This window comes from Dryas octopetala, chromosome 1 (assembly GCF_963921425.1).
Source record: "Dryas octopetala chromosome 1, drDryOcto1.1, whole genome shotgun sequence".
In the NCBI taxonomy this organism is placed as follows: domain Eukaryota; kingdom Viridiplantae; phylum Streptophyta; class Magnoliopsida; order Rosales; family Rosaceae; genus Dryas; species Dryas octopetala.
Genome location: NC_141366.1, coordinates 12,445,635 through 12,458,030, shown reverse-complemented (window position 1 = coordinate 12,458,030; position 12,396 = coordinate 12,445,635). Strand labels below are relative to the sequence as shown.

At 37.9% G+C, this 12,396-nt stretch overlaps 1 protein-coding gene and 2 pseudogenes across 3 annotated transcripts; 1 reads left to right on the top strand and 2 right to left on the bottom strand.

Annotated features, from left to right (window-relative positions):
• Positions 1–826, bottom strand: LOC147297987 (major strawberry allergen Fra a 1.07-like; annotated as a pseudogene). The gene is made up of 2 exons (XR_015120090.1): positions 604–826; positions 1–468 (listed from the first exon to the last, which is right to left on the bottom strand). The product of XR_015120090.1 is annotated as a major strawberry allergen Fra a 1.07-like (transcript).
• Positions 827–1,224: 398 nt separating this feature from the next.
• On the top strand, positions 1,225–2,582 carry LOC147297986 (major strawberry allergen Fra a 1.07-like; annotated as a pseudogene). The gene is made up of 2 exons (XR_015120089.1): positions 1,225–1,705; positions 1,875–2,582. The product of XR_015120089.1 is annotated as a major strawberry allergen Fra a 1.07-like (transcript).
• A 1,263-nt stretch (positions 2,583–3,845) lies between these two features.
• Positions 3,846–6,441, bottom strand: LOC147297985 (L-type lectin-domain containing receptor kinase IX.1-like). The gene is made up of 2 exons (XM_086230192.1): positions 4,240–6,441; positions 3,846–4,075 (listed from the first exon to the last, which is right to left on the bottom strand). The coding sequence occupies exons 1-2, from the start codon at positions 6,345–6,347 to the stop codon at positions 4,057–4,059; spliced, it is 2,127 nt and encodes a 708-aa protein (XP_086086318.1). The 5' UTR covers positions 6,348–6,441; the 3' UTR covers positions 3,846–4,056.
• Positions 6,442–12,396: the final 5,955 nt, after the last annotated feature.

The following is a 12,396-nucleotide window of genomic DNA, read 5'->3' as shown; positions in this document are numbered from 1 at the left end:
TTTATTTAGATATGATTCATATGAAATCAAATACAAGTACATTATACTCTTTAATCACAACTCTAAATGCAGGTTGACAGAAAAGAAAAACAAAAAGGAAAGCCACACCCATGAATAAACAGAGAAAGGAAAGGACACATGATTGTTGTCTCCAGCATCATATATACTTCTAGATGTAGGCATCAGGGTTGCCCAAAAGGTAGTTCTCGATAACCTTGACCAAACCAGAGGCTCTTTCTTTGCCTGCCTTAACATACTCTTCCTTGATCTCAACCTCACCTATGGTGTGGTAGTTACTGGTGCTCTTTATGATGGAGCCTCCACAAGGAGATGCCACCAATCTAATCTCATATGAGATTTTCTCAATTTTGTAGGAAATAGCATCCCCTTCAATCAAACTGTAGTTGTAGACAAAGTTATCTTTGTCAATCCCATCAATCTTGTGCTTTACGTAACTGTATTCACTTCCTGCATAAATGTATAATGAAAATTAATACATGTGACCTCAATGTTTGTGTTTATGGAAATGATGATAGTTCTTTCATGATGTATATCAAACAAACTACTCATGGACTCATGGAGATCAAAATGGTGCAAACTAACCTTCACCAAGGTTGATCTTCTTGATGGTTCTCAACAATTTCAGCACTTTTCACTGCTTGTGGAGCAATCTTTGGGATGAGGTTGTCAGCATCAAGGACAAAGGCCTTGAATAATCTAGGTGGGGGGATGACAGAGGTGAACTCAGTTTCATAAGTGAACACACCCATGATGATGATTTGGAGTTAATAAATTGATGAAAGAAATAACAAATTGTGGAGGAACTTTAGAGAATAAATGTATATTGAGGATATTGAATGTGGGGAAGTATGAGCCTGGAGGTGGTATTTATAGGTTTAGGGCAAAGGCAATGTTGTGTAAAGTGGCCCCAATGGATAAAGCAATTAGGACAAGTTTTTATTTTTTTAATGGTTGTTGTCCATGTGAAAAGGAAATTATGATTTTCAATTCATGACATTAATATTTTAGTCAAAGAAAGCCACCTCTTGAGTATGATTGAAAAATTGAATTCAACTTATTAGAACCAACTAGTGTGCTAATTTGCTAAAGTCAATAATATCGGGATTTCTAATGGAATGCTCTAAAACACATGTCTACGTACACATTCCATTCTAAATTCCCGGTGATATCATTTTGAATCTACTTGCATTTTTTTTTATGATCAGAATACTACAACTCAACTGGTGTGCTAACTCAATAATCCTAATTCATTGAATTGAGAATTCTAACTTTCTTTTCCACATGGAGACAATAATTTATTGAAAAATTCACTTGTCTAAACTCTTTGATCTGCAGGAGACACGTTACAGTTTAACATTAGGAGCTTCAGCCTAAATCTATAAATAGCACCTCCCATGCTCACATTTTCCTACATCACAAAACACCCCCAATACCAATTATACAATCCTTCGAAATTTCCATACCTTTTTTTGATCATTCTCGAAACTCTTAATCATCATCATGGGTGTCTTCACTTATGAAACTGAGTTCACCTCCGTCATCCCTCCACCTAGATTGTTCAAGGCCTTTGTTATCGATGCTGACAACCTCATCCCAAAGATTGCTCCACAGGCAGTGAAAAGTGCAGAACTTGTTGAAGGAGATGGAGGGGTTGGAACCATCAAGAAGATCAACCTTGGTGAAGGTTAGTTTGCACCCCATTAACTCCTGCAGAAAGAACTATCATAATTTTAGAAAGAAAAGCACTACAATGATATTTATTGGGTTCACATTCAAAGCAAAAAAAAAAAAAAGGAAAAAAAAAAACAGAGGTTTACAACCATTCTTAAATTTTTCTCATTACATTTATGCAGGAAGTGAATATAGCTATGTGAAGCACAAGATTGATGGGATTGACAAAGATAACTTTGTCTACAGACTACAGCTATAGTTTGATTGAAGGGGATGCTATATCAGACAAAATTGAGAAAATCTCTTATGAGATTAAATTGGTGGCATCTCCAGATGGAGGTTCCATCATAAAGAGCACCAGTAACTACCACACCATAGGTGAGGTTGAGATCAAGGAAGAGCATGTTAAGGCTGGCAAAGAAAGGGCCTCTGGTTTGTTCAAGGTTATTGAGAACTACCTTTTGGGAAATCCTGATGCCTACAACTAATTAATGTTGTCTATGATCCTGGTTTTCATATATTTTTTTTCCTGTTTCTTTTCTACCAATTAAGCCAGATCTTGCACTTTTGTGTTATGATCAAAGATATATGTTGTATTTGACTTGAGTCTCAATAATAAAGCCAAATCATTTGATAGCTAGTCTTTGCAAATTTGGAATGCAATGTTTTCACTTTTGAGTATATAAGTTAAAGGATAATGGTGAACTTAGATATGTGCAGTCCTTTATTATTAAGTTCACCATTTACTGAACTTTTGCTGTTAGGTAATCAGAGAGTAATGTTGTATTTGGTGTTGAATCCAGCAGCCACTGTTGAATGGAAGTCAAGTCTCTGGTCTAGAACCAAGGAAATAACAAGGGGGAAAGTTTACTACACCACCCTTTTTCTTTTCTAGTTTTTTTTAATTGGATTGGGTATTCTGGAAAGTGGAAAACGATTACAATTATAAAATAAATTACAAGACATTTGTATGCAGGTATATCACAATTGTTAAATTAGACATATGGCTTTTACCAGAATGATATGTATGAACAAGAATTTGTTGTAGAAGATGAGGTGAACTATAAAAACTACTTGATCCCCTTTTCCAGAACTAGTAGCATCACTAGACAACATTAGGATGGGCAATGCAACTTCAAAGTTAAGCACTTGAATTGCTTGTTGTATAGAAGGCCTTAAGTTATATAATCCGGGTGAGCACACCACAACCCAACAATCATCAAGCACTCCATTTGTTTCTCATCAAAATCTCCACACAGTTTTGGATCGGCTGCTTCTAGGACTTTCCCTTCTCTGTAAAGCTCCCAAATACACTCAACCAACTTGATCTGATCCTATCATAGCCATATGGTCTTCATCACTACTTTCCTCTGTTTCTCTCTCTGTTTCTCTATTGTTCCAAAAGATGAATCAAACCAATCCCAAGCCACCAACCAAGATGAGACATCCACCAACACCCAGCCCAAGTAATAGTCCTACCTTAATATTGCCATTTCCTGAGTTGGGGTTGGTTTCATTCTCATCAAGCAATGAAGTTGAATTAAAACTCCATGAGTTGATCTTGTGCAGAGCAGGCAGAGTACCGATGACCCTATCCGGCAGCAAGTACTGATTCAGATCAACCATGTAATCAAGATAATTGATGACTCTCTGAAGAAGAAAAGAAGGAATTTAAGCTTTGGTGAGTAGTACTGGACTACTACTAAGATTATCCCATTCCCATTCTCATTCCAAGAGTGTGTATCTATGACAACCATTTCCAATTTTTTGGACAGATGAGTTAGTAAAAAACTTTGCATTGCAGAAATTGTTACGTAGTACAGAGAAAGGGAATTTTTGCAGTTATTTACTGTCATCTTGAAATAAAAATTGTGCATCTAGATTATTCAAGAGAGTTTACATGGGATGGGAGAGGAGACCATGCAGGGTGCTCTGTTTTGCAATTTGCTTACTAGGAAAAAATAAATAAAATCAAGTGAATGTACACGAGGGTAATGACCCACTTTTATGGTTCGTCTCCGGTCCTCAAAATCTAAACTTTGGCCCTAGATAGTTTTACTTTTTGTGGCCCTATATAGTTTTACTCTTTGAAATATAAGTACAAGACATCCTTAGTTATGTATCCACTTTCATCCTTTATTAAAAGCAAAACATATAAAACAAATCTACTGTAATTGTGAACTTGAACACTGTAAAACCCAAATGTTATTCACAGATTAATACAATTCATAATTTATTTGAATAATAAGTTCTTCAATGAAGCACAATTAGTGAAATCTTTTAACAATTTTAGCTTGAGAAGCACAAGTAAAGTGTAAGGCGTCATCTTCATCTTTGTCATCTGTTCATATCAACCATTCTTTCTCACACAGAACTGTCACCCCTGACCAAAGAAAATCAACGGAGACAATTATTATTTGGAACCTTGCATTAGACAGAAAGTATAAAACTATTTGTACTGCAGTTTCGTACTGCTGTTAAAATAAATTTCCAAACATTTGAATATATGAGCTATCATAATTATTGAACTAGAATTATATTTCTTACCGAATAGAAAGTGGCGGGTGAGAATTTGTTGTAGAAGATGTGGTGAATTGTGAGGTATTGGTGCTTTTACCAAAAGAAGACTCAGTTTGGCCTAGTTCAGAACCAGTAAATGTGGCCACTGGCATCTTTGATGGGAGATCGGGCAATGGAACTTCGAAGTTAAGCACTTGAATCGCATGTTTTATCGAAGGTCTGAATTTATAATCTGGGTGAGCACACCACAGCCCAACAATCATCAAGCACTCCATTTGTCTCTCATCAAAATTCCCACAAAGTTTTGGGTCTGCTGCTTCAATGACTCTCCCTTCTCCATAAAGCTCCCAAACCCAATCCACCATATAGATTTTACTACTTCCAAGGCTGTACTCAATGGGTTTTCTCCCGCAGGCTATTTCCAAAGCAACAACTCCGAAGCTGTAGACGTCCGATTCCGTACTAGCCTTTCCTGTTGTAACATATTCTGCAGCCATGTAGCCCCTGGTTCCCGCCACAATCGTCGTTTGCGACTCTTTTCCATGGTCCACGAGTCGAGCCAATCCGAAATCCCCAAGTTTTGCGTTGAATTTCGAATCCAACATCACGTTGCTGGATTTGATGTCCCTATGGAGAACACATTGTTCCCATTCTTGGTGTAGATAGAGCAACCCGGAGGCCAAGCCTTTAGCAATTTTGTACCTTGCCTCCCAAGTCAACAAGCTTTTCTCTTTGACGAACAGATGAGAATCTAAGCTTCCATTGGGCATGAACTCATAAACAAGTAGTAGTTTTCTTTCGTGGCACCAACCAATGAGTTGCACCAAATTCCGGTGCCTAAGTCGACTGATGATGCTTACTTCTGCTGCATACTCCTTGAGCCCTTGTTTAGACATTCTGGATATCCTCTTGACAGCAACATATGAATTCAAGTCTTTTATGAAGCCTCTATAAACCCCACCAAACCCTCCCTCCCCAAGCTTCTCTCCCTCATCAAAATTACCAGTGGCTCGAGAAAGCTCCGCATACGTAAACTTCCTTGGCCCAGTCCCCCTTTCCAATTCGTTGTCGTCGATCAAGTCATGACCAGTAAGATTCTCATCATCACTACTTTGATTATCTCCTGCCTTTTCCTTCTTCTTCCACCAGATGAACCAACACAGGCCTAATACTCCAACCAAGATAACACCACCCATCCCAACCAGTAGTCCTATATTAATACTCTCACCATCATCATCGTTTCCTGATGAGTTGGGATTCGAATTGGGGCTTGGCCCAGATGCAGTAATGCTCTTATGATCATCATCAAGCAGTGAAGTTGAACTAAAACTCCATGAGCTGATCTTATGCAGAGCAATCAGCTCACTCGTTGAACCCAAGAACCCAATAATCACCCGATCCGGCAAGTACTTCTCCAGATCAACTATGTAAGAAACATACTTCATCTCCACTTGAGATTGAGAATAATCAGTGAAGATAACACTAAGATTTTTTGAGCTGGAATTGTAACGAATCCAAGCACTATTTAGTGTTCCTTGTTCGATACCACCACTCCAAGACGCAGTAACTTTAGAGATGAGAGAGTTGACGTCGATACCCACATGATTGCCCGCGGGATCGTTGATGTTTTTTCCCGGATTATTGAAGATATCAAACTCCACGGCCACAAATGGGTACTGATATTTACTCTGTGCGTCAGTGTCGACAGGGAGGCCAATATTGCCAGTACCCATTTCCAGTGTGCGGTTGAGGAAGGAACCAGTTGGTGCTATGAAGAAAGCAAGCCCCTCGGCGTAGGGGGTTGTGTTTTGGGAATCGATGATGAATGTGAAATGGGTGGTGAAGTCGGCGAGTTTTCCAGTAGCAGGTTCGCGGATGAGGAAGGGTTGGCTGTAGGTGGCTCGACCAACGCTGCCGGCAGTGCTGTTGGTGAGTTGGATGAATTGGTGGTCGTGGATGTAAGCATCTCCCTCTAGAGATATGCTGGTGTTGGTAGCGGTGAGAAAGCTGGAGAAGTTGAAGGCTAATGGAGTTGCTGAAGGGGTTAACAGAAACAAGACAAGAACAATGAATTGAAGCTGCTTTGGGGACAACTGGATGATCATCCCATTCCCATACTTACTCACAATTACCATTTCTTATCCCTTATTTTTTGTGGGATCGAGACGAGACTACTACTTGCTGTAGCTGTGGTCGATGAGAGTAGAGTAAGTCATCAATAATTAAGCTATATTTGTGTTTAATAAGAAAATACAAAAATAAAAGTCTCATCACCACTTGCAGGCTCATAAAGATTCTCCTAATTGACCAGTCGTGTTTTCTCAGTTGTCAACCTACTCAGTGCGGAGTTAGAAATTTCCACATGTTGGGTTGGGACTTGGGACCAAGTCCACATGCAGCTCCACCCCTAAAACTAGGTTCTATTCTTGTTATATGATCGATTTGTCTGTAGGTAATGTAATGTTCCGATACACATGCATTGATGAGGAGATAAACTTTCTTGCAATAAAGGATAAGGATGATTTGATATTTCATTCTAATAATATTTATGACATCACTATGCTCTTACACTTGATCAACAATAAATTTTTTGATTTCAAAAAAATTTATATTTGAAATGTCAAATTAGCTCCTATTTTTATTATAGACAAATTTTTCTCTTAATTAGATTGTTATTCCTAACGAAAAAAACACCCCACCCACCTAGACTTGGTCGTAAATACATGGTCAATAAGCAACGATGATAAGGTCATCATATTATTGAGGTAGAATATCAAATCATCCTTATTTCTATTGCACAACCAGTGAGATATTTGTTTAACCATAGCTTTTTTTTGGTTCCGGATGGAGATTCCGGTCCGGTGTAGGGTAGCTTTCATTAAGTCACGATGGTGCCTTCATTAATATCACGACCAAAACATGATTTATTTTTTTATTTTTTTATGTATATAGGCAGTACTGGACCAAGTGGATGATATCATGACCACAACAAACAAGTGTTGCTGACTTCTTTTGGAGTCAAATTACAAATTGTCTGGCGGAGGAGCATTCTTTTCCTTTCATCCCCTATACCATAGGCACATTGAGCATATATTCAGATGGATAGTAACGGATCATGCTTAAATAATTTATATTTGTAAGAATGTGAAGTGTTGTTTTACTGAAATTTATAATTTTGCATAGTAATTTATAAAATATTAGGTTTGTTTACTTATTACCTATTAGTTTTGAATTTGATACTCTCATTTCCTTCTTTGTATCAAAGTCATGATACTAGGCCAAATTGATAATTACCAATTGTTGTTTGCAACTGTTTCTCATAGTCCGGCCAGAAGTCAGAGCAAAGCCGAAATCCCGGCCTCAAATTTTGTGGTGATCAAATTAATTCGTATATAAGATAAGATTGCTGGGTAATTAACTCTTCCAAATTATTAGGAATTAATTAAGTTTTGCAAGCTAGAATAAATAACTTTCACTTGATTAATTACCAAAGCAAACAATACATGTTCCATAAAAAGAAAAAGAAAAAAGAAATGCAAGAATAACATGTATCAACTTACATCCCTGAATTTCAAACTTGAACAATGTAAAATCCAAATGTCCAGTACAAATTAATACAATCATAATTTTCTGTGAATAGAAAGTGTTTCATCAAAACATATTGGTGAAGAAAAACAAAGAGCAAGGCGCCAAAACGAAACTTTTTTCATGGTCTAGTAAGTAGAGCCCGACAAAAAACTCCAACTCCCCACTTACTAGAACCTCGATTTCATCCAGGAAACGAAATCTTTTTTAGAAGCTAAGAATCTATGCGGCGTGAAGAGGTATTTACATCTCCGGGTACACAATGGGGTTGTAAACTCAATATTTTTATGTGCTTAAACGAGCTCAGGGCGACAGCTGGAGCAGCTCGCATTGCTAGTTCGATCCCAACCGTCCTTGAGTAGTAGACCAATATCCTTCTTTGTTTTCTTGTCCTCTTGCTGAAGCACACCTTCATTGACAACTCCTTCCGTACCTTTGGATAGAGTCTTGTTTTATGGCATTGGGCAAGTAGTGATGTGGACACAATAGCATCTACATTCATGCACCAATGGGATAAGAAGCACTAAAGGCTATGGGATACGAAGCACTAAAGACTCTAGATTTAATTTCTGCGTCTGTTGGTGTTTTGAAGGGTTAATTTTATTTCTATTTATTAGGTTATTAATTGGGTACAATGAACTTGGTTTTAGTCCAAGTTCGTGCTCTTATATTTATATGTCTATGTAAGCTAGGAAAACACAGTTGATGTTTGATCCAAATTAATCTACAGTAAAAGTGAGTTTATCTATCTTGTTAAGTGCCTCTCTCTCTTAGAGTTTGCTGCTTCTTGTTTTTCTAGTTCTCTATTTCATAGGATGGTATTAGAGACGAAGCACTTGGGGTTTCAGGTCTCTCCCTGCACTTGGGGATAGTGGACCCAGTAACACAGTTTTATCCAGTTCTTTTCCCCTTTCACGCCAAACGCTGCAATCAAGTAGGCTCCATTAGATACAGTTTTTTCACACCATATCTTCCATCATCTTTGTCATCTGTTTATATCATTTAAGACTTTCTCACATTTATAAGACCTTATCAACAAAAATCAATTAAGACAATTATTACATGAAATTAACAATGGATTAGACGCCACTAAAACCAAAACATATGGTGGTAATTCTGACTTACAAAATATATGATGCCTTGCTAGCTACTAACACAATTACCATTTCTTACATCTTTGTGGAGATCGAGATCCTACTACTAGATGTCACTGATGAGAGTAGAGAAAGTAATTAGCAAGCTTGCAGATCGACTTAATTTTCCAATTTAAATTAAGTAAAATAATTTTCAGCTGGCTAGTACTGGAGGACTTAAGACTTGCAGATTGAAACTCTCTAAAAACTAAAAAGTCTCGAATTCGTAAAATAAGAGGTCAAGTCATGAACACGAGCTAGAATTAATGTACAAAGAAACATCGCGAGAGTACTTGTCAATAATCAATATATAAGTTATATTTTGTTTAAATACAAAAAATAAAAAATAAAAATCTCGCCACCACTTGCAGGCTAGGCTCATAAAGGTTCTCCTAATTGACCGATCGTGTTGTCTGACTTCTTATATGATCTTTTTGGAATTTAATTATGGAATTGTACGTCTTCCCGATGTATACGATCGATTTGTCGGTTGCTGATGCAGTGTTCCAGTCCACATGCATTGATGAGGTCAAACAAGTTTTGCTGACTTCTTTTGCGATCAAATTACAAAGAGTCTAGTGAAGGAGTACTGTTTTCCTTTCCTCCCCTTACCAAATATGGCCTTCTCGATCTCTCAGCGCCACGTGGAAAGACCGTTTTTTTTTTTTTTTTTTTTACGCAGTACTGCTAGCTAGCTGTAATGCTTAAATGTTGATTAGAAAGTAAAATATATACCAATTCTAATTACTATATAACTAAATGAAATATACTATTGGAGGGCTTTAGGCAAGTTGAAGTTGATCAGTGTGACTCTGGCTCTGTGGTTCCTCTTATCAACAATGCTGCGGAAGCTTGTCATCCCCTTTTTAACTTGATTAATTAATTAATTGCTGCAGAGGGATTGGAACTGTTTCATATATTTCTTACATTTTTCGTGAAGCCAATGCTGCTGCTGACCATCTTGCTGGTCTTAGTTGTGGTTTTGGGCTGGGCTTACATGCCCTTGATTCCCCTCCCCCTCTATTGTTCCAATTTTAGATTTGGATCTATTTAGTCCTAGTAGGGCCAAATTAGTGATTTTGTAATTTCTTTGTTTGGGCTTCGACCCATCAGATTACAAAGAAAAAAAATAGAAAAAATTAGAATTTAGTCCTTCTAACATTTTTTAAGGATGGCTATGCACTCAAACCAGCAAGTGGTCTGTGAGATCAAATTGGTAGCAAAGATGACCCATCACTTGGGTACCATCACTTAGATAAGTAGTGAAGGCATGCAACACTAAGATTTTTTGTTCTAGAATTATAACGAATCCAAGCACATACTATTATTGTTACGTCCATCCACAATACTAGCTTACTCTGTGAACACTGTATGTCAATTTCTTCATGCCCCCACTGATAAGCACAACAAAGCCATGCATCGTATCTTGAGATATCTAAAGGGTACTATGGATTTTGGTCTTCAGTTTAAACCTGGACCTCTAGATCTCACTGCCTATATATAGTGATGCTGATTGGGCAGGCAATCTCATTATCTTTTTAGGCAACAATCCTATTTCATGATATGATGTTCTAAGAAACAACCAACTATTTCTAGGTCTTCTAGAGAGGCCGAATATAGGGCAATGGTATTCACAGCTGCAGAGCTAGCCTGGTTACGTCAACTGTTGCTTAATCTTCATGTTTTCTTGTCTTCTCCACCTGTTATGCACTATGATAATCTTTCTGCTATAGCTTTGTCTTCCAATCCGGCCAGTTTCATTCTCGAGAAAAGCACATCGAGATTGACTTTCACTTTGTGCGAGAGAGAGTTACTCGTGGAGACATCAGGTTCCTTCGAAGCAATATATCTCAGGCCTGCTGCACCACCCTGAGATTGAGGGAGGCTGTTAACATGGTTTAATAGGCTTGGTTTGTCTGGCTGTGCGATTGCCACGTCAATCAGCTAGCATAGTTGTAATGTTGTTAGTACAGCTATTAAGTTGCTAAGGTTAGTTAGCTAAGTCGGTTTTAGTTTAGCACAGTTATATAAGCTCTATTCTTGTAATTACTAGTTAGTTCTGAAAAACAAAAAAAGAAATCAAGAATCCTCTCTCTCTCTCTCTCTCTCTGTCTCTGTTTTATCTGCATTTTCTCAGAAAACAAACAGGTGGTAGGTGGCTCTACTGTGACAACCATTTCTAATTTTTGAGAGAGAGAGAGAGAGATCGAGAGAGAGAGAGTTAAAAGGTTTTAAGCAGAGTAAGAAATACAGAACCAATGAAATTAAGAGAAAGGAGAGAGCAGTGTTGAGGAATAAAATTTTCCCATTAATTTCTGTATGTACAGCTGTGTCTTGCAGGAAATAGTTCCGTTAGAAGATATTTTAATTACCATGGGTATGTATAATATGTGTAAGCTCAGCCATTTTCCACACTCCTATTGTGGGAATGCTCTGATGAGCTGTTGTGGGTGTGGTGAGTAGTTTGTGCAATGGTGATCGAGAGAAAGAGTTAATTAGTGAGCTTGCAGAAATTTGTAATTGTCATTAAAAAATAGAAAAAATGAATGTGCAGAGACTGATCAGTACAGTAAGTTTTTCCAGTTGGAATTGAAGTCAAATTAAACAACTTCAATATTCATTCAGTGGAGGACTTAGACCAGCTACTTGACTCTAAGAAACTGTTCACATGCATGCCAGGCCAGCATGGAAGAATACTACGTTCATACCTTTCAAGTTGCGGAAATTCAAGTTTTTTTCCAACATCATATGCATTTGTCTAATAAGTAATAACACTTTTTGTAAAACCGATAAAACCAAGTAACCAACTATACCACGTACATAGGTATATTAATTTGTATCACGTTTGTAGCACACCAATTGCATATCACTACAAGAAAAAACGGTTTGGGAGAGGAACGGAATTCGTCGCCCAAAGTAGAGTTTCGTCGCCCAAACGTTTGGGCGACGAAATTGGTTCGTCGAGCAATTGGACGCCCAAAATGTGACGCCCAAGAGTTTGGGCGACGAACCCATAAATTTCGTCGCCCAAAGACACCTGGGGCGACGAATTTTTTTTGTCTCCCAACACATAAAATTCGTTGCCCAAAGCATGTTTAGGCGACGAACAAATTTCGTCGCCCAAAGAGGGTTTGGGCGACGAACACACTTATTCGTCGCCCAAAGCATGTTTGGGCGACGAAATTATCCGTCGCCTAAACAAGATTTGGGAGAGGAATAACTAATTTCCTCGCTGGAACGTGCTTTGGGCGACGAACAAATTTCGTCGCCCAAAGAGGGTTTGGGCGACGAACACCCTTATTCGTCGCCCAAATCATGTTTGAGCGACGACATTTGTCCATTGCCCAAACATGCTTTGGGCGACGAATAAGGGTGTTCGTCGCCTAAAATTTTTTATTTAAATTATATATATGAATTTAATATTTAAAAAAAATCTTTATTCAAAAACTATATAAAACAAAATTAA

Excerpts from the sequence above, each read along its gene's own strand:
- LOC147297985 (XM_086230192.1), bottom strand. The coding sequence starts at position 6,347 with ATGGTAATTGTGAGTAAGTATGGGAATGGGATGATCATCCAGTTGTCC.